At 42.7% G+C, this 26,138-nt stretch overlaps 2 protein-coding genes across 6 annotated transcripts; one reads left to right on the top strand and one right to left on the bottom strand.

Moving 5' to 3' along the window:
• Positions 1-1,902: 1,902 nt before the first annotated feature.
• On the bottom strand, positions 1,903-7,519 carry LOC311062753 (uncharacterized protein). Of its 2 annotated transcripts, none has more exons than XM_084081974.1 (5): positions 7,330-7,519; positions 5,883-6,228; positions 5,002-5,052; positions 4,060-4,137; positions 1,903-3,584 (listed from the first exon to the last, which is right to left on the bottom strand). In XM_084081974.1, exons 1-5 carry the CDS (start codon positions 7,441-7,443, stop codon positions 2,095-2,097), a joined length of 2,079 nt encoding a protein of 692 aa, XP_083938100.1. In that variant the 5' UTR covers positions 7,444-7,519; the 3' UTR covers positions 1,903-2,094. The 2 variants fall into 2 exon arrangements, with proteins under 2 accessions (XP_083938100.1, XP_083938101.1); XM_084081975.1 differs by having other exon boundaries at positions 5,002-5,049.
• Positions 7,520-8,288: 769 nt separating this feature from the next.
• bub1 (BUB1 mitotic checkpoint serine/threonine kinase) lies at positions 8,289-24,275 on the top strand. Of its 4 annotated transcripts, XM_084081957.1 has the most exons (26): positions 8,289-8,427; positions 9,563-9,622; positions 9,717-9,858; positions 10,287-10,483; positions 12,027-12,070; positions 12,157-12,218; positions 12,367-12,416; positions 12,764-12,936; positions 13,698-13,816; positions 14,063-14,278; positions 14,890-15,083; positions 15,255-15,301; positions 15,489-15,611; positions 15,837-15,911; positions 16,340-16,421; positions 16,552-16,639; positions 17,021-17,186; positions 17,466-17,541; positions 17,965-18,481; positions 18,815-19,136; positions 19,851-19,951; positions 20,312-20,473; positions 22,227-22,390; positions 22,616-22,793; positions 22,893-22,999; positions 23,917-24,275. In XM_084081957.1, exons 1-26 carry the CDS (start codon positions 8,405-8,407, stop codon positions 24,110-24,112), a joined length of 3,684 nt encoding a protein of 1,227 aa, XP_083938083.1. In that variant the 5' UTR covers positions 8,289-8,404; the 3' UTR covers positions 24,113-24,275. The 4 variants fall into 4 exon arrangements, with proteins under 4 accessions (XP_083938083.1, XP_083938082.1, XP_083938081.1 ...); XM_084081956.1 differs by having other exon boundaries at positions 14,105-14,278; positions 17,965-19,136; XM_084081955.1 differs by having other exon boundaries at positions 17,965-19,136.
• Positions 24,276-26,138: the final 1,863 nt, after the last annotated feature.

The following is a 26,138-nucleotide window of genomic DNA, read 5'->3' as shown; positions in this document are numbered from 1 at the left end:
ACAGTGAATAAAGACCTACCCTGGTTTACAGGAACAGTGCTCATCATTAATGTCGTTGTCTTGTGGTTGTACAGTAAAAGTCTGGTTGATGTTGCTGCTTCATTGTCACCTGTAGGCTTCAACATGTTGATCTTTTTTAACTTGTTTCCGCTGCTGAGACACTTTGTCAACATGGACATGTCCTTCAAACACATAATGTACACTGTTCTGTCTGCTTCTATGAAAGAAATGTGTCGTTATACTGAAACAGTTGGACAATATCTCTTCAGGTAATTCAGCTCATAGTCATAATAATATATTATCAGGTGCAGCTGCTGATGCCGGCCGGCGTGTTGCAACCATTGCTTTCAGGTGCGTACCGCCACCTACTGTACCGGCTTATGTATGACATTACTTCACATCATTAAAGCAGATATAAATAATACAAATAGTTGACATTACTTTTTACTACTACTAATAGTAATAATGATATTGAACCATAGATAAACAAGGCCCACAATGGAAACAAGCCCCCTTAGAGCTTTTTGTGTTATCCTTTTAGCTCCATTGTATAATTGCACCACTGTACTATTTGCAAACTGTTATTAAAAGTATTCAATCAATCAATATAATCCTAAATTCCTGTCCCTTTCAATATATTCCACCACTTGGTCTTTGTGTGGCCTGACAGGGGTCGTGTCCTGGAATAGTTTACCTGTAGACCTCAAGTCTTATTAGTTGATTGTTTTTTTTTTTTTTTTTTTACTTTATTAGAACTAGAAGATTGCACATTAAAGTACAGTTCAATGCAAGGTCAGCTAATAGGAATTAAAAAAAAACAAGAAAGCCATTGGCTTGTTTCCATTGGGGTCCTTCGTACTCAATATTAAATGACAGACAGATATACACTACTATGCAGAACATCATATAAGCATAAGCACATCATATATTTTTTTAATTAAGAAGAAACGGAATATATACAAGGGGGGGGGAGGGGGGGTCTAGGTTATGAGTTCCATTGTTTCGTTATAAATTCTTTCAGTAAAGAACTGTATGAGAAGCGGTCGAAGCTGAGATGAAGCAGGGACCCCTCTGAGTCTATACATTTATGGAAGGATGATTGTTATTGCTTAAACATGTAACTTTATAATTTTGTGGGTCATAATATTCTATATAGTTGTTAAATGGTAAATGGTGCATTTATATAGCGCTTTTATCCAAAGCGCTTCACATTGATTGTGCCATTAACCCATTCACACACACATTCATACACCGATGGCGGAGGAAACCATGCAAGGCACCAACCTGCTCATCGGGAGCAATTAGGGGTTCAGCGTCTTGCTCAAGGACACTTCGACACTAACTCTAGGGGAGTGCCCCAGCCCTTTTTTTTTTCTTTTTTCCTTATCCTCCCTCTCCCCGGGTGTGGTAAGTACACCCACACAGACCTACAGAGACTTTCAATGTGCAATGCGCACTCACTTGCACTTTATCACTCACAAGCATTCAGTCATGTATTCATCAATACATTGTTTACACATACACCCCAGAGCAGGGGGTGGGCAACTTTGATGATGTAGAGGGCCACTATATTTCCACACTCACTCCAGAGGGCCACATTGCATATACTGTCGGGCAGACAGCCTCTCGTAAATTAATGCCATACTTCGCCATTCTATGTCACACAAAAGTGACATAGAAGAAAATAGCAAAAATAGCAGATCTACAAGCTCAAAACGTGTTTTGCTATTTTTTTATTGGAATCCTGAAAAGTAACATTTGTATTTAATTTCAACATTGGAACTATCTCGTTGAGATAGACAGAGATAGACAGTGCACTTCCGCATTCCATTCTTACAATCTGAGTCAACGCTAGTGTCATAACTCTCTTATACGGCTCTGATACACCCTAAAGGACCACAATGGCAATCTGGCAAGCTGTCAGCTTTATTGTGTTTTTTATCATTTTGATAAAGGTGCATGTATTGTACATATATCAATAAAGATGTCTAAGTCAAAGTCTTGCACAACGGCTATTTTTTTTGTGTAGTTGAGAGAAAAAAGGAAGGGATCAAGTACAGACTCCTGAGGGAGGGGGCTCTGTAAAACGTATTTCTAATAATTACTACAACTGTGTTTCTTGAGCTGTCTCGAGTCTGAAAATCCCCGTCCACATCCGGCACAGGAATACAGCTTGTCCCCGGTGTGAATCTGCATGTGAGACTTGACGTGAACCATCTGATTGAACCTCATCCCGCACACCTCGCACTCGTACGGCTTCTCTCCGGTGTGGATGCGCAAATGTCTGATGAAGTTGGTGTAGAATCTGAAGGTCTTGCCACAGTGCTCACACTTGTGGGGTCTCTCTCCGGAGTGCAATAGCTTGTGGGACTTCAGAGACTGTTGGGTGATAAAGGTCTTTAAGCACATGCCGCACTCAAAGGGTCTCTCCCCGCTGTGGATCCGCTGGTGGTAGTCATAGGTGTTTTTGTAAAAGAAAGACTTGCCACACTCGCCGCAGGTGTACTGCTTCGGGCCTGTACTGTGGTGCCTTTGCTCGTGCCTTTCCAATATGCTAGCCGCGTGGAAGCCCCGTCGGCATATTTTGCAACTGAACTGCGTCACGTCTACTATCGTCCTGTCCTTACGATAGATCACTCTGCGGTTGCCTCGTTCTCGCGCGTGCTTCCCTCGTTGTGCGTATGTCGATCTTCGATCGATGACAACGTGTCCGTCGCCGTCCTCGTGTTGTGATTGCATGTGTTTCTTCAACGCGCAGTTGTAGAGAAAGGTCTTTCCACACAGGTCACACATGAAAGGCTTGGAAGCGCCATGGAGAAGCATATGGGATTTCAGCTTTTCGCCTTGCATGAAACTCTCGTCACAAACCTTGCATTTGTAGGGCCTCTCGCCTGTGTGAAAGCGCATATGCCGCCTTAGGTTGTTTCCGAGTGTGAAGCTGGCTCCACACACCTCGCATGTAAACGCCTTCCCTGAATGGACTCTCTGATGCGATTGAAGTGATTTCCTCGCACCAAAGTCCTTACCGCACACAGTGCATTTGTACGGAAGTTCGCCAGTATGGACGCTCTTATGGCACTTCAACGAGAAAGCATATTTGAAACCCTCTCCGCACTGTATGCATTTATGCGGCTTTTCAACAGAATGAACACCCTGGTGGATCTTTAAACAGCGTTTCGTTTTGAAGCCCTTTCCACAGGTTAAGCACTTGAAAGGTCTTGCATCTGTATGTACAAGCTGATGACTTTTCAAAAGCATTTTAGATTTGAAAACCTTCTCACAGAGCGGGCACTTGACAGACGCAGGCTTCTTTTCTTCAAGCTTCTTTTCTTCATGGCTCAACAGGTGACGCTCGAACGTGTTTGTCTTCTTGAAGCGTCTCGGGCACTGGTCGCAGGCAAACCTCCTCTGTTCATCGTGAATGTTCATGTGCTGCTTCAAATAAGACTGACCTCGGAAGCTCTTGTCACAGACCTCACAAACAAAACATTTCGGCTTCTTTGTGGAACTCGTGGTCTGTGCAGTTTGCCCGTCAGTTTCACTGGATTCTGGCCTGATGCTTGTGTCGCCCATATCACCAAGGCCTATAGGTGAGAGGGGAAAACAAGGAATTATTACCAAACATATGAAAATAATTTGTGGTTAACTGCAGTAGGGTTGCAACTATTGATTTTTTTCTAAGTGATTAATCTTTTTTGATTTATTTAATAACAATAATTGAGCATGTCATAATAGGGGAACATTCGGCAGAAATTGCAGATCTGCAAGCTCGCTGTGAGCTTATAGATTGGCTATTTTGGCCGAAGAGATCTGGTGCAGAGGGGACCCCGATCAATCAAGTCTATACTATATATAGTATAGAGTATAGTCCCTATAGGGTTTACGTGGTTAACCCTTTAAACGCTTGTAGATGGGCTATTTTCGGCACAGAGAATTGGTGTAGAGGGAAAAAAGGAATGGACCCAGTATAGAGCGCTGGGGGGCCATTAAGTATATAGGGTTTAAGTGGTTGATGGTACTGTACTACCTGCTTCTCTGATGACTATGGCATACACTCACCTCCATCGAGTGAAGCTGATTCACCACCAAGTGATGTCATGGAGTTGGTTTCAGAATTCACCTCAAATTCCTCATTTTCTGGGTGATTCAAAAGAAAAGGTAAAGAAATTGATTACATATCATATGAAAATGATAAGACACACCATCACATGTATTATTACGAGAACATTATGTGATAGAAAATAGTCATCATAATCACAGAATACATTTGAATTTCAGGACATTTGTTACATCCACGGAGTAGCAATCAATACGCTCTATGGGAGGATGCCACATAAAATGCTTAATAAAATGTGATGGCGGCGGGGCCTGAAAGTGAGTGACGGTTGAGTATCTCGTTCCCTGGCAACATCATGACAGAGATGCTGCTCGGCTTTCTAGACTGCACAGAAAAGGCAGTGTGCATGCCCTTCGTTTTTCAGCCTGCAAACAGTGTCTGCTGTGATCAGGCCCTAAAAGCACCGGTTTTGAAAGTAGGGTCAAAACCCCGGGGGGGGGGGGGGGGGGGGGGGGGGCTATTAGACAAGCCGGCCTACAAGCTCACAACGCGTCACCATGCGATGTGTTGTGAGCTTGTAGATCTTGACAAATGTTCTCTTCTGGGGGGTTCCTGGCACAAACTCTTCTCTTTTTTCAAGATATTGTTTTTGTGCTTTTTATGCCTTTATTTTATAGCTTATAGTATAGATTGACAGGAAACAGGGAAAGAGAGAGATGGGGAGAGACGTGCAGTAAAGATCATCGGGAACGGGACACGAACCCGTGATGCACTATCAGGCTACTTAGGACCCTAGGTGCCCGGACGGCTACGCCAGTTGTCCGGGCCATAAACTCTTGTCAAAATAAATTTCAATTGGGGGTCCTTAACATGAAAAAGTAATGGGAATCAGATCAATTTAGACTAGTCTTGTTTCCTTACTAAGTATGATTCAGAATTATTACCTCTTTTACTGACTGAAGTCCTGGCTGCAGGATTCACCACTTTCTTCTCTTCTGTGCATGGACATGAGTGTGGGAAGAAAGAGATTTAAAATATGTCATCAGTACATACAGGCACACATACATACATATTGTACATACAGATACAGTAGTATGTCATAGCACTGTATGAGGTCCTTTGAGCGATGTGATTGATTGATGTACTTTATTTAGTAAGACATGAGAACAACAGTACATGGAAGTACAAATTCACAATACAAGGTCTACTAAACTGGAAGACTCATAAAAGCACTGAGCTTGTTTCAAATGAGTTCCCCATGCACACAAATCATGATGACATATAAGAGACAGACAGATACTGTGTGACTCCCAATGTTGATAAGTATTTGTGATAAAAGCTCCTTTGGTTGGATACATGTTACCGTCATTTCACATTAGATCAATAATAATTACTTGGGGTCAGAGATGATTTTAACCACTTAAGTCCTATTTTGTATTTTGTAGTACGATGGTGGCGATTACAGATTTTTAAAATATTTTTGGGGCGGTGTAACCGCCCCCTGTAAGTGAGGTTTGGACACTGACCAATCCTGCACCGTGATTGGCCAATAGTCTACAACGCAGTCTACAACCCTAACCCTTCCACAGTCAATGCAAATCCATACTTTTGCAAAGTCAGCCAATCACATTACAGCTAATGTCATCACCACTAGCTGTAATGTGATTGGCTGACTTTGCAAATTCAGGACTGTGATTGGCTAGCGAAACACATGACACATGTGCAGCCCTATGAATAGCAGTATGGACTTAAAAAAAAAACCCGTGTGATTTTTTTTATAATCGATTACTACTTTCTAAAAATGTATGTATGTGGGGAAGCTTACCAGTAATACGTCCATTATGCTGCACCGGAGGGACCCCTGCTGCAGTCGGTACTGCCGTACGTGGCACTACTGTGGGCAACACTTTGGTCAGCGGTGGATTTCCTTGTAGCATCCCCAATGGCTTCAGCTGAAAGACTAAACCAGTATCTTCGAAAAGGACCGGATAGCCTTTAAGCACATTTTCTCTCCACCTGGTGGCGGCCTCAACCTTCTCGGTCTCACCCTTCAGCCTGGCCCGCAGCGTCTTGTTCTCCTTGAGCAGGGGTGAAGACAGCTGGGTGAAGAGGTCGTCGATCTTTCGGGTCGCCTCGGTGGCCATCGAGTGGATGATGCTGGCATGTTGGGCCTGTGAATGGAAATAGCAAAGAAATGTTTGTTACAAATGGTTTATTCGTGTTACATAACATACATTAACCACACATACCCTAGCTTACCTATTCTGGGTATGTCATAATTGGCGAACCTTTATAATTTGAAAGAACTGGGGATACATTGAAATCTGTGATCTTTCGGATTCTGTGATGTTAAGAGGGCACAGATTATAAACATGAATAGATCTAGCCTGGAAACCAGACAAATCTGCCAGAGCTAAAAAAAACTAAACAGATATAGCAACCCTGGGCAGATTGCAGAGAATAGATCCACTTCCCTTTCCAAAAACAAAGAGGGCTCATGTTGTTTTTAATACATCGGCATAATCTGCCGATGTATTAAATTGCATAAAACACTGGCTGGTAATTCTGGTCTGATAAATAACATGACCACATTTTATTTCTTTCTCTTTCTCTATTCTCAAGAGTACAGTCTAGGCCTGCTCTATGTGGAAAGTGCCTTTAAATAACTTTTGTGATTTGGTTCTAAAGTACAATTTGACACTGACTGGACAATGTTCACTTGTTGTCCTCCTCATGTAGTATTTCTGACCAACTCTCAAAATACATTGATTAACAACAAAACAAAACAACAGTGGTGGAAAGTAACGAAGTACATGCACTCAAGTACTGCACGATGTTGAGATATTTGTACTTTACTTGAGTATTTCCTATTTCCAATACTTTTAATTCTACTCCACTACATCTCAGAGGCAAATATGGTACTTTTGACTCCACTACAATTACTTGGAAACCTTAGTTACTAGTTACCTTGTAAATTTTGATTATTATTAGAAAACATGCATTAACCACTTCATTTCGGCCATTTGAAAATAGCCGATACAAGCTTGTAGATCTGCTACTGAAAACTTGCACAATGCTTATACTTTCTACTTTTGCTACTTTAAGAACATTTGGAAGCTAATACACTTTTGTACTTTTACTGAAGTACATTTTGAATGCCGGACTTTCACATGTGCAATATATACTGCAATATAGTATTTCTATATTGCAGTATTAAAACTTTAACTTAAGTCAAACATTTAGTACTTTTTCCACCACTTCTATAATCTCACCTTCCAGTTGTCACCCAGTAGCTTGTTGTCTCTCTGTGTTGTACAGATGACTTCAACTGAAGCTTCAATAACAATCTCCACAATGGACATCGTTTCCACATAGAACACTGACATCTTTTCTACGTTGCAGATGTAATAAATAAATGTAATAAATACATTTAAAAGAGAACTTCTTCATGCAAGCACAATAGAAACGTCAGGAACAGCTCCAGTTCCGTGTTTACAACGGTTGACAACCTATGAACCAGAAGCAGTTCGTTTCCAGTGTTGCCAAGTTTCGCGAGAGAAATGAGCAACCAGGTCTATGAAAACAAGCCTGAAGGCTGATACACTTATAATAAGCGGACATGGCAACGCTGGCAGTTCGTCTCATCGAAGCTTAGAACGTAATATAGCTAGGGCACACGATTGCCATCTGCTGGTGAAATGGATGTAATGCAGTCAAAATGAGGGACAGTAGGGCCCAGTGGTTCTCAACCTGTGCGCCACGCGACATATGAGGGTTGGGGGTCCCCAGATGACAGAGAAATGATCATTTAAGGACTTTTAAGACCTTTTAATACCTGAAATTATATGAAAAGAGAACATTATTGCATCAAAAGTAATCAACAAACTATACAGTTGCATGTAAATATTGGTAACCTCGCGTCACCAGCCTTTCCACCGCGGGGGAAATATTGGTAGTTGCGGTTTTTGGGGCTTGTTTGTAAAGTGTAGTTGCTTATTTGGGCTTATTAATATTAAACCAGTGGTTCTGAAATATATTCATGGACCCCCAAATGTATTTGTCCCCTATCGCCCATCTGAAAATGTTTACTTTAAAGTGTTCATGTCGCTTCTTTTGGGCTTGTTTTCACATGACTGGTTGCTTATTTCTCTCACAAAATCTGGCAACACTGCCGGCTGTGCTGTGATTGGTCAGTGGGGTGGACCCGCCCAACTGCAGTTAGATTTAAAAACTTTCGTCCTCCTCCCACAACAACAGAACGAGAACGGACGCTAAACAAAAAAACACACGGACGGACGTCCAAATACAGAAGAATACCCTGTTTTTACATTTATTTATTGCTGTGCGATGGACATCCCCACGAGCTTGCAGTAAGTCCGCTTTTCTTTCAAATGTAACGTTAGCTTTAGCTTAGCATACCCGGCGGGGCTCCGTTACCTTATCATGTAAGTAGACAAACACGCTGCAGTAGGCTAGTGTCTGCAGTGTGAGCTTATTTTAATTACTATGAAACACTATCGTAAACGCGTGTGAACCAGTCACGCCATGTGCTGTGAGCTTGTAGCTTGGCGACTTGCAACAAAGTAGGCTACAAAAGACCCACCCTTCAAGACTATCATAGTTGCATTTGAGCGATTCTGACATTTGCATTATATTGGTCTTTACCCCCCCCCCCCCCAGTGTCGCTGGACATCCGCCCGTAAAGTCCGTATTTCTCCCTATGTGTGCAAAATGCAAAGTGCTTACCCGGTAGCCACGGATGTTAACTCGGCATTCGGAATCTTTGTTCACTGTATTAATCCCTATTTTTCAATAAAGAAGTGTTTTGATCCCGTCTGTGCCTGAACGCCATTTCTCCCCTCGTTTTAGTCCTTCTTACATTGAGTGTAATACCGGCTTTCACCGGATGCGCCTCGTAACTACCGCCCATTGAGGAATACAGGGAACTAACGACATAATCCGACACAGACAGGTTTAAAACGCATAATATATATTGTTGAAACATACAGGCTAATACACTTACACTAGGGGCTTTCCGCGTGGATGTTCAGTGACTATAAGGGGGTAGAGATCATTAAGTCAGACTCGATAAAAAATACATCTTTGATAGTCTTGATCCCATTGGTGGAAAGTAACTAAATACATTTACTTAAGTACTGTAGCCTACTTAAGTACAATTTTGAGGTATTTGTATTTTACTTGGGTATTTCCAATTTCCAATACTTTACTTCTACTCCACTACATCTCAGAGGCAAATATTGTACTTTTACTCCACTACAATTACTTAAACTTTAGTTACTAGTTACTTTTCAGATATAAACTATGATATAATGAAACGTACATTAACCACTTTGGCCCTATTTTATACCTAGGCTATTTGAAAATAGCCGATCTACAAGCTCACAACGCGTAGCGAGCTTGTAGATCTGCTGACTTGAGTTTGCAACAATAAAAGCCACGAAACCACTGCAAATGAACCCATACTTCATTCATTTACTGTTTCAGGAGCTTTGAAAACAGTTTGGGTGGCTACACAGGCGACGACCCTCTGGAAGAATGGGGCAGGTAAATGTCATAGATATGCAAGGATGTTATTCAACAAAACTGAAGATGATGACCTCAATACAATATGCAGAAAACATAACTGTATTTGTTCTAGATTTGCCCAGTGTGTTGAGGAGAGACTGCCTGCTGGAGATGCTGCAGAGATGCAAGTCGTGTTTGATAGAATTGTCAAAAGATTTCATGATGATCAACGATATTCAGATGACATCAGATACGTGGGCTACTGCATTAGATTGGTAAGCATGTCTAGCAGGTCTTCCCAAATGCATTGACACACATGTTTGATGCGCAATGTATGATATCTCCTCTGTCCCCTTTTTAAATCCAATACATGGATGGAGTGGGGCTTTGTCTCTTTGAAATGGTGTTGGTGCCTTTGATACCATACCACCCTTTTATGGCATACATTAATTTTAATAATGTTCTTCATGTTATTCAAAGTGATAAAAATCCATGTACAATTATAATGTTGGCAGTTAACACTGTCTGGTTTGTAGCATGTCTCTGAATTAACTATTCACATCGTCACTTTCACTTGTGGCTTCTATTTCCTGCGTGTATTGTACATTATGTCGGTCCACACTAGATACTAATTACATTCTATCATTTACTCTAAACTGGTTCTCACAAATTGTGCTTTTTGATTTTAATCTGTTTGGTGCAGGCAAGTTACTATGGCGATCCCAATTCTGTGTTCGCCTACATACACAGTAAGGGTATTGGGACTAGGACGGCAGCCTTCTATATAGCCTGGGCCCAGCAGGTTGAGCAGCTGGGGAAGCATGACCAGGCTGTCTCTGTCTACCAGAGAGCCATGGAGAGCCAGGCACAGCCAGCAGACGCTGTCCTCCATGAATACAGGTGATTCCCATTAAGCTGCAACTATCAATTATTTTCTAAGCGATCATTCTATCGAAAACCTTTTTCTATTTAAGTGACTGAGAAGTGTGGTGTCTTTTTTGTTTGTAATTCAAAACAAATCTACGCTTCTTTATGTAATATCAAGGTATCGAACTACTTGGGTGTAAAAACACCATTGTGTTGGTATGAGGTAGAGTCAAAATGTCCATATCACATAGATATGCCTTAATAATAGCTTTTACATTATCTTTTAGCCTCTTGTCACCCACATCAATTTTATAATGTTCAGCTATTTTTAGTAATTGTTCTTTAGTGCAGGTATTTAACGCCTCCTCTTACGGAGCATCTACAAATGCCTTAACCTCTGCCATGACAAAAAAAACAAGAACAAAAACACCAGGAAAGAGAAAACAGTATTGGCCACAAAAATGAAATCTCAAGACAGTAAATTGAGCCTTCCCTCTTACCTGCCTATCCAAAAACCTTCTAACACTGCACACTAGTCTTCAAGGGTTACTTGGGTGGGTACTTATGCACTGTAAACGCTAGTGTGGAAAAAGGCGACCAGCAAGCTGGCAACCCCCCCAAGACTAGAGACGTGCTCCCGAGCATATAGCTCCAGCCACTTTCTCCCCACACTACTTTCAGGATGCTCACGAGTCCCAAGGGGAAACGCGCTTTACCTATAGGGTCAGCTCAAAATACCAGAGATCAACAAAGGCCAACACTTACCCAAGTGTGTCTGTCCTGTGAGTCTGTGAGTGACAAAACAAATCCCTTCGCAAGTTTCCCAAATGAGCACCAACAAAGTACAGCGCTCGTTAATCAGATTTTTTTGTTTATTTTTTAACCACTAACTACAGGTAAGCTTTTAGACGAGCCCCCATTTGTTATGATCCGGCTCCCAGACCACAACAAAGGGAAACAGGCAAGGGATAAATGCAAAAATGTATGATTTTATTAAATAGAATAATAATTTAAAGAGTTAAAGCAAATGTCTCCAACAAAAACCTGGCAGGGAAACTAAACTGCCATACAAACTAAGGGACTGAATCAAACAAACAATATGCTCTGTGTGGCCATGCTCGGGTGTGGCCCAGGTGGAAGAGAAAGAAGCACTGGGCAAGGTGACTTTTTTATAGGGATTGGAGGCCCTGGCCAGCTGCCTCCAATCCTTGATTGCCACCACTCTCCAACCAGGTCCCAGTACACTGAAAAGACATTGATATTAGCAACGTGCACACAAACCCTGACAGAGGCCATGGGGCCGTCACAACTATAAAACTCTGTAAATTGTCAATGTTTACATGAATTTCACAAAGACTACTTATGACTTATTTTACCGTTTGTAAGTCATATTCCTAATCAAATAGAGGGGAGCAAAGCACAGGCTTTAGCATCTGTGTTGAAGCTGTTATCTTTATCTCCATCAGTGAAGAGGACAATAATAGCAGGGCGATACTGACCCCAGTGTTATAAGTATGTTCTTTGCTTAAGCTACTATTGAACCTGGCAATTAAAGTGTCTTTGGTTCTGATTCCAGGCAGTTTCAAATGAGAACCTCCAGAGCCCAACCAGGAGTTTTGGGTGAGATATCCTCCATTATAATTAATTTGTTGAATTGTTTGCATTCCGTACTGTATATCATGTCAGCTGTCCAATGTGTTCTATAGGTCATGGACGGAATCCTCTACAGGATTCCCAGGTCCTCAACCAGCCTGTTACATCAAGCAAGGTTTGTGTGTGCGTCTGTTGTCCCTGCCCGTACACACTGACTTAACATATTTAGTTCCATGAGGCAAGCTTTTTTTTGCATGTGAACAAATTTGTGTTTCCTACTATATGTAGTAGCTAACTAAATTCCACATTTGGCTCCATCACAGGGCTCCAGTGACGGTCTGTTACCACCACCACCAGTGAAATCCGTCCAGATGTGAGTTACTTGGTCTTTTGTTTCTTACTACATGTGAGTCATTTGGTTCTCATTTTGGTCTGTCAACATTTTCAGTAGACTAGTGGTTCTCAAACTTTTTAATCTCAAGGACCCCCATAATGAGTGTACAAATGGAACCAAAAGGACTTGTAAGGGTTCACTCGGTTCCATTTGTACACTCGGTGTTACAGGCCTGTAAGGGTCCCTTTGAAATCGGTACTTCTTTCACCCCCCCTGAACATTATGCTGCTGAAATTGTACAACTTTATTATGCTCCCAGTGTTTTGAATAGCCTGCTAGAAGGGCACCTTTTTCTGTCTATTTATAATAAAATGTTGAATCCTTAGGATCTCACGTTCAGAGAACGTGGGCGTCACATCATCTGGGTCGAGCTCTGCCGGGCTGTCGAGGTATGACCAAGACAGCCTGCTTTGTCAAGGCTCGGAATACTGCTTCGAGGAGGTCAGGGCTGCTAAATACTTCCAGAAGATCAAGCAGGAAAAGGAGCAGAGAGAGCGTGGTAAGTGGAGTATTAATAATCTTGTTACTGTCGGGCAGAAACCTTGTTTCTTTATATTTCTTTCCCCCGTAAATGAATGCCCTACATGGTCATTAAGTGATTCATTGAATGCTTTACTAAGCTGTTGCAGACAGTACGGCAAGTACAATTAGACAAGCTATGTGATAGGTTCTTATCATTTTACACACACACTAGGGCTTAGAGTACACTCCAAATAAAACACACGGAAGCTTTGAGATCTCTTTTTACTTGCGCAAGGGAACGACCACCATCACTCTCTGGAGTCATTCTGGCGTCCAAAACCCCTCGCCACCAATTTATTGAAACAGAGAAGCAAGCAGGGAGGCGGGACAGAAAGTACTTAAAAGTATTAGGATACTACGAGTAATGGGTACTAAATGTAATAGATTAGAGCGTATTTGAGACTTCAGTGGGAGCAGAGAGCTGTGCCTCCAAGGGCTGGAGACACTATAAGATAGCCGTGGAATGTCAACATCTGTAACTTACATGGACCTGGTAACAATAATAGACCATCCAATATTGGCTCTTAGCTCTCTCCTCCTCTCAGTACCCAACACAATAGAAATGAACATTTATGCATTAATTATATGAACACATTCAAATATGAACAGAACTTATAATCACACATTATATAAAACTGAGAATCGGCCCTTTCACTATGCCAAAAGGATAACACGAAAAGCCCTGGGTTTGTTTGTCATGCTTTTGCTTATCTCTCGCTGTGTTCTTGTTCTTGGCAGAGGCGAAAGAGAGGCGATTGAGGGAGGAAGAGGAGAGCGTTGTTCGTATGAAGAGGATGCTGGGCATGTTGGACCAGAAGCAGGGGGCCACTGCAGCCAGTCGCCCTGCCGGCCAGCAGGTTAGACCAGGCCTTCCCAAACCTCTGCATCTTTTGCAATTGGCAGCTACCACTAACCTGTGGGTTTGACGGCAAACTCGACTAATTCAACAGGCATTGCCATGCTCTTTGATGATGCCGTTAAAAACCCATAATGACCTGTACTTTCAATGCATTTTTTGAGGAGTGACTTTCAGGTCACCTTAGAACACTTTATAAAAACAGAAATACAAACTATGTAATGAGCAAATTGTAACCTTGTTACAGGGAGCGGCAGCGTTAAGAAGTGTTATCCCATGTTTTGTCCAGCCGTCTGCCAGGCTCTCCCAGGCATGGACTAGTCATGAGCCAGAACAAGATGCCGTGCCTGCACCGTGGGAGCATTCCAACCGCCTCTCTGACATCTGTGGCTTGAATGTATCCCACAATCCCTCAGTCCAGGCCAAGAGGAGCATCCATTCATCAGAGGTGCCTCTGCCATCGGTAATGGTTTCCTGTTACTATTCATTTACTATTAATTGCAGCAACAGAAAAAAAAACTCCTGCACACCGTCTTCAAATGCAAAAAGATTCTTTAATGGGAATCTAACAACGTCTTGGTGTATTAGACCGTGCTGCGCACCATTGTAGTTGTGCAAAAGACTTGCTTTAACAAAAAAAGATTGACAATTATTTAATCATTCTTTTTGTGTTTTTGACATTGAAAATTGGAACAAAATATACGAAGAAATTACTGACAATGACTGGCACCAATAATCAAGATAAATGATGTACTATGGACCATATTTAACCCATTAAGACCAGGAACGCGTCTGTGTCATTTTAAATGTCTTTGGCTATTCAAAAATAGCAGATATACAAGCTCACAGCGCGGCACTCATGAGCTTGTAGATCTGCTATTTTTCAAAACTCGTAAAAAGGTATTTTTTTTAATTTTTTTCCCCCAAAACTGTTGATTTAGAAAACATTTTTTATAATCGCCTGTTATTTTTTCCCCCCCCTTTTTTTTCAACTGCAATGTTTGAAATTGTATGAAAATTTCAACCTGAAAACGAGTATGCAAAAAATAATTGATTATGTAACCATTGTGACAGGCCTACCGAGCGCCCCCCGTCCAGCATCCAGCACCCCAGGAGCAGCAGGAGTGGAGCTCAGAGAGTTCATCTCTGATCCCCCACAGGCCTGCCGGTGTCCTGGAAGTCCCATACCAGGACGACGGGGTCCAACCTTATGGACCAGCAAGCAGTCTGTCTCGAAGTCTGCAGCAACATCCCATCCACACCGATCAGTGAGTAGCTCATGTGGCTAGCTCCCCCTGGTGGCTTTGCTTCCATGTCTGCCTAAACCTGTTTTCATGTTAAATATTGTAGTTGATGATAGAGGGAAAACCAAACGGTACCAATTTCCCACTGAAAATATTTTGATGTTTAAAATGATATCTGTATCTTCCTGTTTCCAGGGTTCCGTCTGTTGATGAGATGACAGAGCCTGAGGAGAAGTTGGATGGTAAGTAATGTAGTGGCTGCCTGGAAACCTTAAAAATGTTTTTTGGGGGGGTGTTTTACTGCAGTGGCTGTAGCTTGTCTACAAGCTCACAGTGTAGATCAGCTACGTTCACGTGCCACTGTACGATGAAGTACAAAATGGGGCATAAGTGTTTAGAAGACTGACTGTTTTCTTCTTGGTGTGTCAGCGTCTCAGGGTGGTACTACAGGCAACCTGTCTCACATCACTCCCAACACGTCTATGGGCCTTGCACACGCCACACCATCCAGGGCACTCCCCTCACCTACTGTCAACACCCGCGAAGCTATGAGTGAGTGCTGAGCACCCCCCCTTCTCTCCTTTCCTCTCAAACGTTTAGCAACAGAACTGTAAATTGGTGGTTTAAAAGGGTGACTGCACCAGTGACTGTCTTAATGAGAACACATTATTTTAAAGCAAGTAATGATGTCCCTTTCAGAATGTGTTGGACTAATAACACTGTTTCAGTACATTTAAGATGCTCTATTGTCTGAAGTTGCTTTTATCCACCCTCCAGATGCCATCATGGATATGTTTCAGGCCCCAACCCTGCTGGAAGACTCTAATACATCACTGCCCCAAGCTGCAATTGGTATGTGTATATATGTACTGTATATAATCTCCAAGTATACGCACATTCAGGTTGTTTCTTCTTTTAAGGCCTTTATATAAATACGCCTTTTAGTTCATTATTATTTGGATTGTAGAAACGGGCAAAATAATGGGAAAAGCTGTTTAAAAGAGGTGTTTGTTTATGGTATTGTAATGCTTAAATACTGAAACTGAGGTTATGGAAAAACCATGTTCCCTAAGATGTTTGACTTGAAAACCATACAAACTGCACATTTAATCTGACCTCTGCCTACCTAAGACTGATTCATACAAGCTCTCAACGTGTCATAATGTAGATGGGGTATTTTCAGTGTGCAACTGAGAATAAATTAAGTCGTAGTCCCGACTCACCATCTTTTTTTTTGTTTTGTTCTCCCCCTCTTCCTGTCCCTTGATGTTGTGTTGAAGGTGTACCGTTATCCTGTAAACCCCCCACCAACCCAACGCCATTTACCATCTTTATGGATGAGGATAATCAGGAGAACTGCAGGTAAAAATACAGGCCTTAACCTTTTCATTTGTTAATCCTAAGTAACAGAATTGTTTTGTTATATAATTCTTTGAAATAAACATGAAACTAAGATTGAAATCCTCTTTTTTTTTTCCCCCACTTTTCTCAGGGCCGCTACAGCTGCCTCTGTAGCTGAGAAGCCCAAAGCTGCAAGGGCCCTGTCAGTGCTGGATGTGTCTAAATCAGGCCGACCCAATGTAAGTTCTTTGTCGTACTTTGTGGGGGGGGGGGGGGGGGGGGGGGCAACGTGTTCCTGTGGATCCACTCTAGTTATTTAGTCAAAAGCTCTTAAACCCACAGATGGACTTAACCACTTTACTTTCAAATTAAATAGCAAAAAAAAACGTGAACTTGTAGATCAGCTACTTTTGCACAACAATATGGTACGATGAAGTAGGGGGGAGAAACAGAAATGGAAATGTGGAGATACAAGGTTTCTGCCCGACAACAACCAGATGAACCTCGCCGACAGGTCGCTGCTAAGACCCCAAGTTCACAGACTGGTGGTGAGACCATGTTGAGAGCACTATGCTCCATGTTTGATTTACCGTACGTTGTGTATACATTTGTCGACCCAGGATACTCCTTCGGAGCTGATCCCAGAGGAGAGCACAATGTGGGGGCCTCGGTACAACGCCCTAAACTCCCTGGCCGCCTGTCCCAACAGCACCACAGACTTCGCCATGGCTGCTCATCTGGTGTCGACTCCCTCCACATACAAAACCTTCAGAGAGCAGGAACAAGGTAGCCGACCCGTCCTTAGAATATAGTTAGTTTATTTCAGTGGTTCACAAAGTGGGGTACAGGGATCCTCTGGGTTCCAAATGAGGGGGTTCCAAATGGACCCTTACAGGTCTAACTCGGGAGTGTGCAAATGTGTACACTCTCAGAGTTATAGAGGTCCTTGAACTTAAAGCTTTGAGAACCACTGGTTTATTTCATTGTTGTGTTGTGTGCCTTGTCTCACTATGCTTCTACCATTTTTAGTGTGGTTTAAGTTAAATAATGCTTTGATGTCTATAGGTCCAGAAGACGGGTGGGGAAGGGTTTTTGGTGACATGGAGGAGAATCGACACAGGCCGCAATCCGCAAAACTCAGGTAATTTGCCATCCAGTCGCTCCATTCCTCCACCAACACTGTACATGTGTGCTAATCACACCTGGGCCAAATTGGAAAAACCTTCGTTTGATTTTTAGTCTGTTTTGGTGTCAGTTGCTATAATTGGTGGCAGAATCATATTGTTGCTGTTGGGCAGAAACCTTATGTTTCTATCTCCTCTTATTCTTTTCATAAGTTAATGCCTTTTATGTCGTGTGACTGTCGCACAAAAGTAGTGAACACAACCGACCCACAAACTCACAATGCATTGCTATGCACTGTGAGCTAGCTTGTAGATGTGCCATTTAAAAATGTTGAAGAAAACTGACATGCCCAAAAAACAGGGATGCCAGGTTCTCTTTGTTTTATAAATATTATCACAAGCTCTTATTACTATACTAATCTTCCTTCCTCTCATTCCAGCCCTATTGTAGAGAATGAATCGGATGAGAAGCTGTCTGAAACGGCGCTGGGCCTTTCCAAGCTCCAGGGAACGATAGTGGGAGAAGGCCTCCCGTCGGGCCCGCAGCACAATGTGACCTCGTCTTTCTCAAACACTGTGACTCAGCCACCTCCCACTGCCAATAAGCTCTCTTTCAGAGATGTCCCCACAGACGCCGCTGGCCCAGAGAGCCCAGCTAAGGCCACAAAGACGCCCGGCTGGCAGGTGTACGTGAGCCCCCAGCAGTCTGAGGAACCAGCGTCTTTTCTCTGCCAGATACCCAAAAGTTCAAGGCGGATGTCCAAGTCCCCGGCCTTTACTGTTTGGAATGATTTTGACAGTCCAGAGAATGCTCAGAAGAACATGGGTTGCCCGAGTGATGTTCCCATGAGCCCCGAGTGTGCACCCAAACCCAACTGGCTGTCTGGCATCCCAAGCCCTGAGGTGGTGACGGAGCCTGATCTGGATGCCTTTGAGAGCCCCCAGCGGGCTCAACAAGTAGCTGCCTTCCCACGGCAGAGCATTGAAGTCCCCATGACGCCAGAACCCCCACAGTTCAGTGCACCCAAACCCAACTGGCTGTCCGGCATCCCAAGCCCCGAGGTAGTGACGGAGCCGGATCTGGATGCCTTTGAGAGCCCCCAGCGGGCTCAACAAGCAGCCGCCTTCCCGTGGCAGAGCATTGAAGTCCCCATGACGCCAGAACCCCCACAGTTCTGTGCACCCAAACCCGTCATCCCAAGCCCCGAGGTGGCGACAGAGCCGGATCTGGATCCCTTTGAGAGCCCCCAGCGGGCTCGACAACAAGCAGCCGCCTTCTCCTCGCGGCAGAGCATTGAAGTCCCCATGACGCCAGAACCACCCAAATTCTGTGCCGATGTCCCCATGAGCCCCATGGAGAGGTCCTGCTTCAGCACTGTGGACGAACCAATGAGTCCAGACCACGGGCTTAAATTGAGCTCTGATGATGCGTCCATGAACCTGGCAGTACCAGAGCGCAGTGCGGGAGGGTTGATTTCGGATCCCTGGGACGACAAGCTGATAGCCCATCTGTTGTCCACACTGTCCACTCCACTGACATCTCACCCACAAGTCAACACCCACAAGTTCACCAACATGCCCAACATTGCACCCAAGACACAGATCACCATGGGTATGTGGAACTCACTTTATTGCATTCATGTTGCTCAGATGTGAAAATTCACAATCATTATCCTAGTCTAAGTGCATTTGGTTCTACCCTGTTAAATGTTTTTGGCTGTTAGCCTAATTCACATTTTTCGGCTATCCAGATGGAATCAGATTGGTTGTTGTTTTATCAAGTCTAAACGATTTCAAACTCTAAAGTGATTTCTAAAATGTCTCAGTCTAGACACTGATGCCTGATTTATATTTATTTCGTACGACTGTCGCTTGCCAAAAATGGCTACCATCATTGTATGACGGATTAAGTCACTGGACAATCCTTAAAATCGTATTTGAGAAACAAATGGGATTTGCCTGTAGTCTGAAGCAAGCCCACGGCCACAGATTGATTTTCCATTTCAACAGGATCATTCCATAAAGTATAGGTAGTACTGCAGGGCAGTTTGTCTAAAAGTGTCTGACACAGTACAGTAACAGTACTTGAGTGCCCGTCAACAATCTACAAGCTCCCAACTCCTTTTATTGCGAAGTGTTGTGAGCTTGTAGGTCGGCTATTTTAGAAAAAGTTTCTAACATATGTAATAATATTAGTACTTTTACTTTGGCACTGTAAGTATATTGATGCCAATGCTTTTGTAGTTTCAACACAGGCCAATGTATTTTTATATTGTGGTATTTTCACTTAAGTAAAACATCTGAGTACTTCTTCCACCACTGACAGGTGAGAAGTCGATACGGGTTGACGTCGTTCTTGGAAAAGGTGCATTTGCGACTGTCTACCAAGCCATCGAACAAGCGTCAGGCAAGAAAATGATTCTAAAGGTAACACCAAATCTCTTGATTCACCAAACTTATCTTTGACCCACTTGAGCCTTATTTTTATACACACACATGCATACATACATACCGATACACACACTTGTTTTTTAATGAATTTTTCAGAAACTTCGAATGGCCGACCCTCAAGTTCACAACGCAAGGTGTTGTGAGCTTGTAGATCGGCTATTTCACATGCTATAATCACTTGCCCCAAATAGGGTGCCAGGCTTAAAGTGGGTACGTTTGTAAAGTTTTGAAAATTGGTTAGAGTAAGTATGCCATTGAAGTTACCAGGTGGCTTCAATGAAGAACGCTCAACGGTACCTAATGCTGACTATCTTCACTACATGTTTGGTAACATAGGTCCAGAAGCCAGGCAATCCGTGGGAGTTTCACATCAACACACTGCTGGATGCTCGGCTGGCACCAAACGTGCGGCATCTCTTCAACCGCTTTCACTCAGCCCACCTCTTCACGAATGGAAGCGTGCTCCTTGGAGAGATCCACAACTATGGAACTCTACTGGTGGGTTCACTTTCATCGTTTTAGCAAAAGCACCTCTTAAAACCGTATGAAAATCCACCCATCTGTTGATTGTGACCTTGACCAGTGACCTTTTTGACTGAAACATTATCTGCAGGGCTTTAGACTAAAAATCCGCCCTTCTGTTCTCGATGTCATTTTTGAAAGACCGGATTTGTATGCCTCACTGTCACACAGATGTACAGCCAATCTCTCTGCATTTTGTTTTTAGCGGCGCTAGCCGCTCTATACCTTTAGGTATAGAGCGGATATTAGCCCTCTATACCTGGCTTTTGCGTCAACGTTCTGATTGGTCAGGTCCGTCAACGTTCTGATTGGTCAGGCTCGCCAAGGTTCTGATTGGTCAGGCTCGCCAAGGTTCTGATTGGTCAGGTCCGTCAACGTTCTGATTGGTCAGGTCCGTCAACGTTCTGATTGGTCACTGATTGGTCACTATTCATGTGACCAATCATCTATAGTCATCTATAGACCAATCATCTATAGACCAGTCAACGTTCTGATTGGTCAGGTCCGTCAACGTTCTGATTGGTCACTATTCATGTGACCAATCATCTATACCTAAAGGTATAGAGCGGATGTTAGCCCTCTATACCTGGCTTTTGCGTCAACGTTCTGATTGGTCAGGCTCGCCAAGGTTCTGATTGGTCAGGTCCGTCAACGTTCTGATTGGTCAGGTCCGTCAACGTTCTGATTGGTCACTATTCATGACATCACTATGTTACTATTCATGACATCACTATGATGTCATCATCATAGTGAACCTATGACAGATCAGTTTTTGCCACTTACCTTGGAATGCATTTGGTGATTCGCTTCCAATGGCACTATTTAGTGCCACTGGAAGCCTTGAAATACATTTACAGAGATTTAATATTGTTTCTCTAGTAGAAACACATATCTATGACAAAATATATCAAAGGCGCCGCTACCTTCACACAGGTGTGATTTTTATATACAAATGTCAACAATTTGAAGATTCGGATCCATGTATCCAGTCCTGATCGCTTTCCTAATTCAAATTGTAAAATCAACAGGAAGTTCATATGTAGATATGTGTATATATATATCTCTCTCTCTCTGTCTCTGTCTCTGTCTGTCTCTCTCTGTCTCTGTCTGTGTGTGCAAAAAGTTAAAATCGTTTCTCCCCTTAATACCAATTGTTTTTGTTTTTTTTATCGAATAGTCACCTTTACAACAAGGCTTGGAAGGACCGAGCATTGGTGGAATGAGCAACAAAGCAAAATGTGTGGGTAGTGACCAAAAAAAATCTCCGAAATCCCCTGCAATATTGTTCTGCATTCACTCTCGTTGTGCTGGCAGGCTCTATTACTGAGCATGGGTCCTGTAACTTTGAGTTTGTGTATGCTCCAAGCAGCAACACTGGTGGAAAGATGCTGCTACGTTTGTCCCTTCAGAATAAGGCCCGTGCAATAGGGCCTGTTTATGAAACTCCTTTCATGCTGTCACAGATTAGGACTTTTATATTTCTTTTTTAATACTTTTTTATTGTGGACAATTAGAGGGCAACGGTTGTTGCATATAGTGTCACTTTTTTCCCCCCACATCGCAAAACAAGTCAACATACAACCCCCCCCCCCCCCCCCCCACAAAAAAAGGAGTAAATGGCAAAACAACATAATAGGGGGGGGGAAATAAAATAAATGCTGACAAAGCTTTTCGTGAGACTTTATTTTGCTTTCATCCATGTGACTGACTGACCCGCTCTGTCACCCAGGATGCAGTCAACTTGTACAAGAATTCGAGACTGGGTGACAAGCTGATGCCCCAGCCGGTGGTCATGTACCTCAGCGTCTGCATCCTACACATGGTGGAGCAGCTGCACAACAGCCACATCGTCCACGCTGACATCAAGCCTGACAACTTCCTACTGGGAGAGAGGTAGGTTGGGCGATATATCAATATTGTATCTCATCATGAAAACTCTTAGGATTTAGACCAGTGCTTCTCAAAATTGGCAGATATACAAGCATATTCTTGTGCAGCATAAACCCTGATACTGACAAAAGACCCCACATTGAAAAATGCATGCAAGAGATGCTGTATTCATACTCAATATTACAATAAAAAAAATAGAACATTGTCTTTTTTTTTTTGTTATCCTAGGTTCATGAAAAATACAATCTTTACGCCAGATAACTTGGACCATGGCCTGACTCTGATCGACCTGGGACAGAGTATTGACATGGAACTCTTCCCTCCTGGTACGGCCTTCACCGCCAAGTGTATGACCTCGGGGTTCCAGTGCACGGAGATGCTCAGTGGCAGACCATGGAATTATCAGGTATGTTCATAACAACAGTATTAACCGAAGTGATTTCGAACTTAATGATTGTAGCCTATGATGGTCTGGTAGACTGAGTATTTGTTGTTCCTGTTTCAGACGGACTACTTTGGCATCGCAGGGACGGTCTACTGCATGCTTTTTGGAACGTACATGCAGGTGAAGAACGAGGATGGAGTTTGGAAGACCAATGGAAACTTTAGGAGGTAAATGTGGTATTTTACTTTGAATAAAATATTTTAGTGGTGCAGTCAAAAGAAACGCTTGAGAAACGTAATCATTTTTGATTTCAACAACCCTACTGTCTGCTGAAACTTAACCTAAGGTGCAATTCCTTCCATTGACAGCCCCGTCGATGAGACAAAGTTCAATCTGCTTGTATTAAATGACGATACACTCGCCAATATTGCACCTCTTCAGACGGCTTGGGTTGTCCTCTTTAATTCTGTAAAGACGTTTAACACAAATCCAATGTTGCCATGTCATGAGCAACTTTGTCAATAAACTCAGTGAATGCATGATTCTTCTAAGTGTTCTCCTTTTGCTGTATTGTACACCTGCATTACCTGCAGGCTTGTGCGCAAAGTCCTTTTGGGGAGTGCTCGTTGTAAGTCGCTCACATCCTGCATACAGTATGTGCACTTTCAAAACGGGTGGTAGGCAGGATGTTGAGTAAAAAAAGCGCTACCCAAAACCACTTTGCTTACATGCCTGCCGACGAGCATACACATGTTATGCAGGTGTAAAACGTGGCAAAAGAACTCTTAGAAGAATCATGCATTCATGGAGTTTCACTGAACATTTCTCATAACATGGCAATGGTGGATTCTTAAAGGCTTTACAGAGTCTAAGAGGATAATAACCACTTATTATCCTCTTAAACTGGGGTTCAAGCTTAACCACTTGAACCCCAGCAGCCATATTCTGGGCGGAACATTGTCCAAAAATAGCTCATCTAGCTTGTAGATCAGCTATTTTTTCCAAAAAGTGTAGACTGAAATAGCGGTACAGAGCCAATTCAGGTCCAGTTTACCAAATCTAGCGGGGTTTCAGTGGTTAAGTGTTAAATGACCCCAAAAGTATGAAGTGTAACGTTGCCCATCTCTTTGTCGCCCTCCTACAGGAACCCCCACAGTGAGCTGTGGTGTGAGTTCTTCCACACGCTGCTCAACATCCCAGACTGCGGCTCTCTGCCCTGCCTGAGCAGCCTGCGGCGCAGACTGGCCTCCGTCCTGGAGGACAACTACACCAACAAACTGCCGGGCGTCGTTCGTCGTCTGACCGTTCTGCTCATGGAGAACCGTCCTGCCAAGAGATAGATAAACTTGGCAGCTCGATTTTATTTTAGATGACTGGTTCTCAAACTTGATTTCAAGGACCACCATAACTCTGAGAATGTACAAAAACACGTGTATGCGTCTGAGGGTCCTTGGACCGCAGTTTTTAATTTACTGTTGAACCCACTTTTGTTTTTATCCCTTTTTTTTTTTAAATAAATTATTTGAGACATTTTACTGTTTTAAAGATTTTGAAATGTCATTATTTCTGACTCTTTTTAAAGTGTTGTGTTGCAAAACATTGCGCTTTGTTGGGCTTAGCCTCGCCCTAATTCGTGGACTGTTTGGGTCTGGATGATCACCAGTAAAATGGACCTTATGTATGAGTTTTTCGAACAATTTACAGTGTAGATTGGGGGTCCCAGAGATTCTTTTTAAACATGGTATCAAATGGGGGGGGGGGGGGGGGGTCTGTCTGTGGCTTATTGCATATCAAACTGAGGGTCCTTTAAATGAAAAAGGTTGAGAATCACTGTCCTAATGTTTCTTCACAGCATAGCATGTTGACTACATCGGGTATAATTAATGCAGGCAGTATTGAATCCACAAGCGGTTACGTTCTTAAAATAATTGCCTTTGACCGAAATAAGACCTAAGATAACTAACCTGTATCAATATCTTAACTGGGCTATATGCAAAGTACCAAATTATTTGTATCTAATATTCTTAAGCAGCCTACCAAATGTAGTACCTTTTATGCAGAATGAGCCATTTCACAATCATTCGATTGCAATTAGTAATGTGTTCTGCATCACTTTAATGTTGCAGCTGGTAAAGGTGGGGCTGATTTTAATTTACTTTGACTTGACCTATAATACATTTATCCCCCAAAATGACTTTTTCTATCGATTGGTCACCCCATGGAGACTTGAATTCATGGAGATGTTTTTGTCGCATTCCTAAGCCAATTATTTGATGACCGGCAGCGGTTACGGTAGGAGACAGAATCTCCTTTGTGTCGCCTACCGGAACCGCTGCCTACTTTGCTGAGGATTCAAACCTGGGTCCCCCAGGTTTGAATCCTCAGCACTGTCAGCAGGACTTTAGGACCCCCACACAAGTGCTGCAAATATTACTCTGGGTAGATATTTGGCCTTCATGCAGTACCACTTGTCAACCAGTAGTCGTCTTACCAGACCACAGGATATAAGTGTAAGAGCAGGAAACCGCCGCAGTTATTTATACTCTTTTCATAATGATTGGTTGAAATAAAATTGTATTCCCTTGAAAAGGTTATAGTGTGGTTTTAATGTGTGATTGTGTATCAATCTCAATTTGTAACGTAACTAATAAAAGCTGTCAAATAAAAAACTCCACTGTATGTATGACGATTGACGCCTAGAGATTAGTAGGTCTGTCACTCATAATCATACCTAAATTTAGCTCTGCCCGGCTGTAGCGCTGTGTTGCCAAGTGTGCTTATTATAAGCATAGATATTGGAAGTTGAGTTTTTTTTGGGGGGGTCTTGTTTAACCACCGGAAACGAGCCCCAAAATAAAATGAAAATAGACGATCTCGCTATGAGACTTTGAGCTTGTAGATCTGCAATTAAAAAAATATATAGGAACAATTTGTACAAATTTGGAATGTTTTTTCAAACATTTTTCAACACAAATCTTGTATGGGCTAATGGGAGTCACCGTCACTGGCACACAAATATTTTCAGATGGGGGCCCGGGCAAATTCATATTAATTCGGGAGCCCTTGACATGAAAATGTTTGAGAACCACTGCTGTAAAACATTAGAAAGGAAAGTTTGAGCTGCCATAGTCGCTTATTGTGTAGCCTCGATCTCCAGGCTTGTATTTTTTTTGTTATTTTGTAGCCCTTATACATGACTGCCATATAATTACAGTCATGGATGAACTTCAACCTGGTGTTTGCACTTTCTCCCTTTATGGTCCACGTCCCTACATCTACATTAACGTTCAGATTTCAAATATAAAGTACTTACCCCATGGCCACGGATGTTACAATTCTGTATGGGCCCTCAGAAGTACCCGTATA

This window comes from Gymnoscopelus microlampas (genome assembly GCF_963454915.1).
Source record: "Gymnoscopelus microlampas genome assembly, chromosome: 16".
Lineage (NCBI taxonomy): Eukaryota > Metazoa > Chordata > Actinopteri > Myctophiformes > Myctophidae > Gymnoscopelus > Gymnoscopelus microlampas.
Note: the sequence above shows the minus strand (reverse complement) of the source record. Positions and strands in the feature narration are given on the sequence as shown.